The sequence below is a fragment of the Cibotium barometz genome, chromosome 6, assembly GCF_041138505.1.
Source record: "Cibotium barometz isolate CiBa-2024 chromosome 6, ASM4113850v1, whole genome shotgun sequence".
Lineage (NCBI taxonomy): Eukaryota > Viridiplantae > Streptophyta > Polypodiopsida > Cyatheales > Cibotiaceae > Cibotium > Cibotium barometz.
Genome location: NC_141051.1, coordinates 46,015,659 through 46,017,139, shown reverse-complemented (window position 1 = coordinate 46,017,139; position 1,481 = coordinate 46,015,659). Strand labels below are relative to the sequence as shown.

The 1,481-nt window shown below is 42.9% G+C and overlaps 1 protein-coding gene across 1 annotated transcript; it reads right to left on the bottom strand.

Annotated features, from left to right (window-relative positions):
• Positions 1 to 403: 403 nt before the first annotated feature.
• On the bottom strand, positions 404 to 932 carry LOC147637798 (uncharacterized). Its single transcript, XM_086799052.1, has 2 exons — positions 805 to 932; positions 404 to 725 (listed from the first exon to the last, which is right to left on the bottom strand). Exons 1-2 carry the CDS (start codon positions 930 to 932, stop codon positions 404 to 406), a joined length of 450 nt encoding a protein of 149 aa, XP_086655178.1.
• Positions 933 to 1,481: the final 549 nt, after the last annotated feature.

Genomic DNA, 1,481 nt, shown 5'->3' with positions numbered 1-1,481 from the left:
CTTTGTTTGGGGCAGTCCTCCACTTCTCACACATCTCCCTGTGCTTTTCTTGATGTGGGCTATAGATGTACCTCTGCGTGTGGACACGAAGGTTGTCTTCCCAATGCCATAAACATGACCTTTCCCTTTCAATCATCTCCTTTCCATCGTTGAAGACACGTCTCACTGCATTCCAGTTAGCGCCAGCCTCATCCGCCATAAACCCAAAAAAATTTGCTACCTTCCCTGTGTGCTCCACCATTACCAAATTCATATTTTCCCAAAACATGACTTGAGCATCCTCATCCTCTTCTCTAAATTCACAAGTTGCTATTGTCAATAGCTCACCAATCCTGCATGCCACAAATGGAAACAGAGTTATATTAAAGACACAAATTAAGCAATGCTCTCTACCGCTTGTAACTTACATGTGGTCATAAACATGTGCTCCCATTGTATGCCATCCAGTATCCACTCGATGCACATGATCAAAGCAGACCCATGCTTGATTAAGATCCCCATTACCATCCTTGTCCATTCGCCGAACAATGTCAATCCCAGAACCAGGTCCAGTAGTAGACATCTTAAAGATAAAGCAACGCTCAGTAGTAGTGGTGGCTTGCAATGGAAATCGAGAACCATGGAAGAACTCAAAATGGCATGTTCTTTTTAGATTAAGAATGGCTTCATATCCTTCACCCAGAGGCCGTGTTGTTTTTCGTGTTTGCATTACCATCTGCTTCACCCTGCATTCATAAAGCATACTTAGTGTATTAAAGATGATAATTGCATACTATTCTTTGCTAAATTGCACTTCCTACGTACTTTTTGACATTTATCAAACTTTGCAACTCTTGCGACATCTCCTGTAGCTCCCTCTCTGTCATGAATTCTCCCTGTGCCTTGTCATCATCAGTGAATGCTCTTAAAACCACCTCCCTTGCCACAATCATTTGTACCTTTCTGGGCCCAGCGTTGTGGTCGATGCCCACTGCACGTGCTACAAAGGCCTTGATATTTCGTATCGATGCTCGGCACATTCCCTTGGAAACCATGTGTGTATGTTTGCCATAATGAATAAATAGTCTGCTATGCATTGATTCTTTTGGCATAAAATAATAGACACAGGCAGGACATTCTTTAAGACACATTGGCACATGCTTGCAGAAAAAACACTCAAGGTTCCCGAAGCTCCCAATTGCTAAATTCCCATATTTTGGAGATTTTATCAGCTGCCCATTCCAATGGAGTTTGTTTGGTTGATTCATACGTGTCCTAAAGGAGCAGTGCTCATTCATGCACTGGAAGGTTCCCCCGCAGAAGCTCTTCCTAAGAACAAAAGTTTTATTGGCCCTAGTTTGCGTTTGTGGCTTTGTCCAAATGTTGCCCTCGTATTTTTGCTCCATCCCTTCCATACCTTTCCCACCTTCAAGCTCATATGTACTGAACTCTGGGTACACCTTGGGAAGCTCTTTTACCTTGCCTTTGTAATCACAATCATG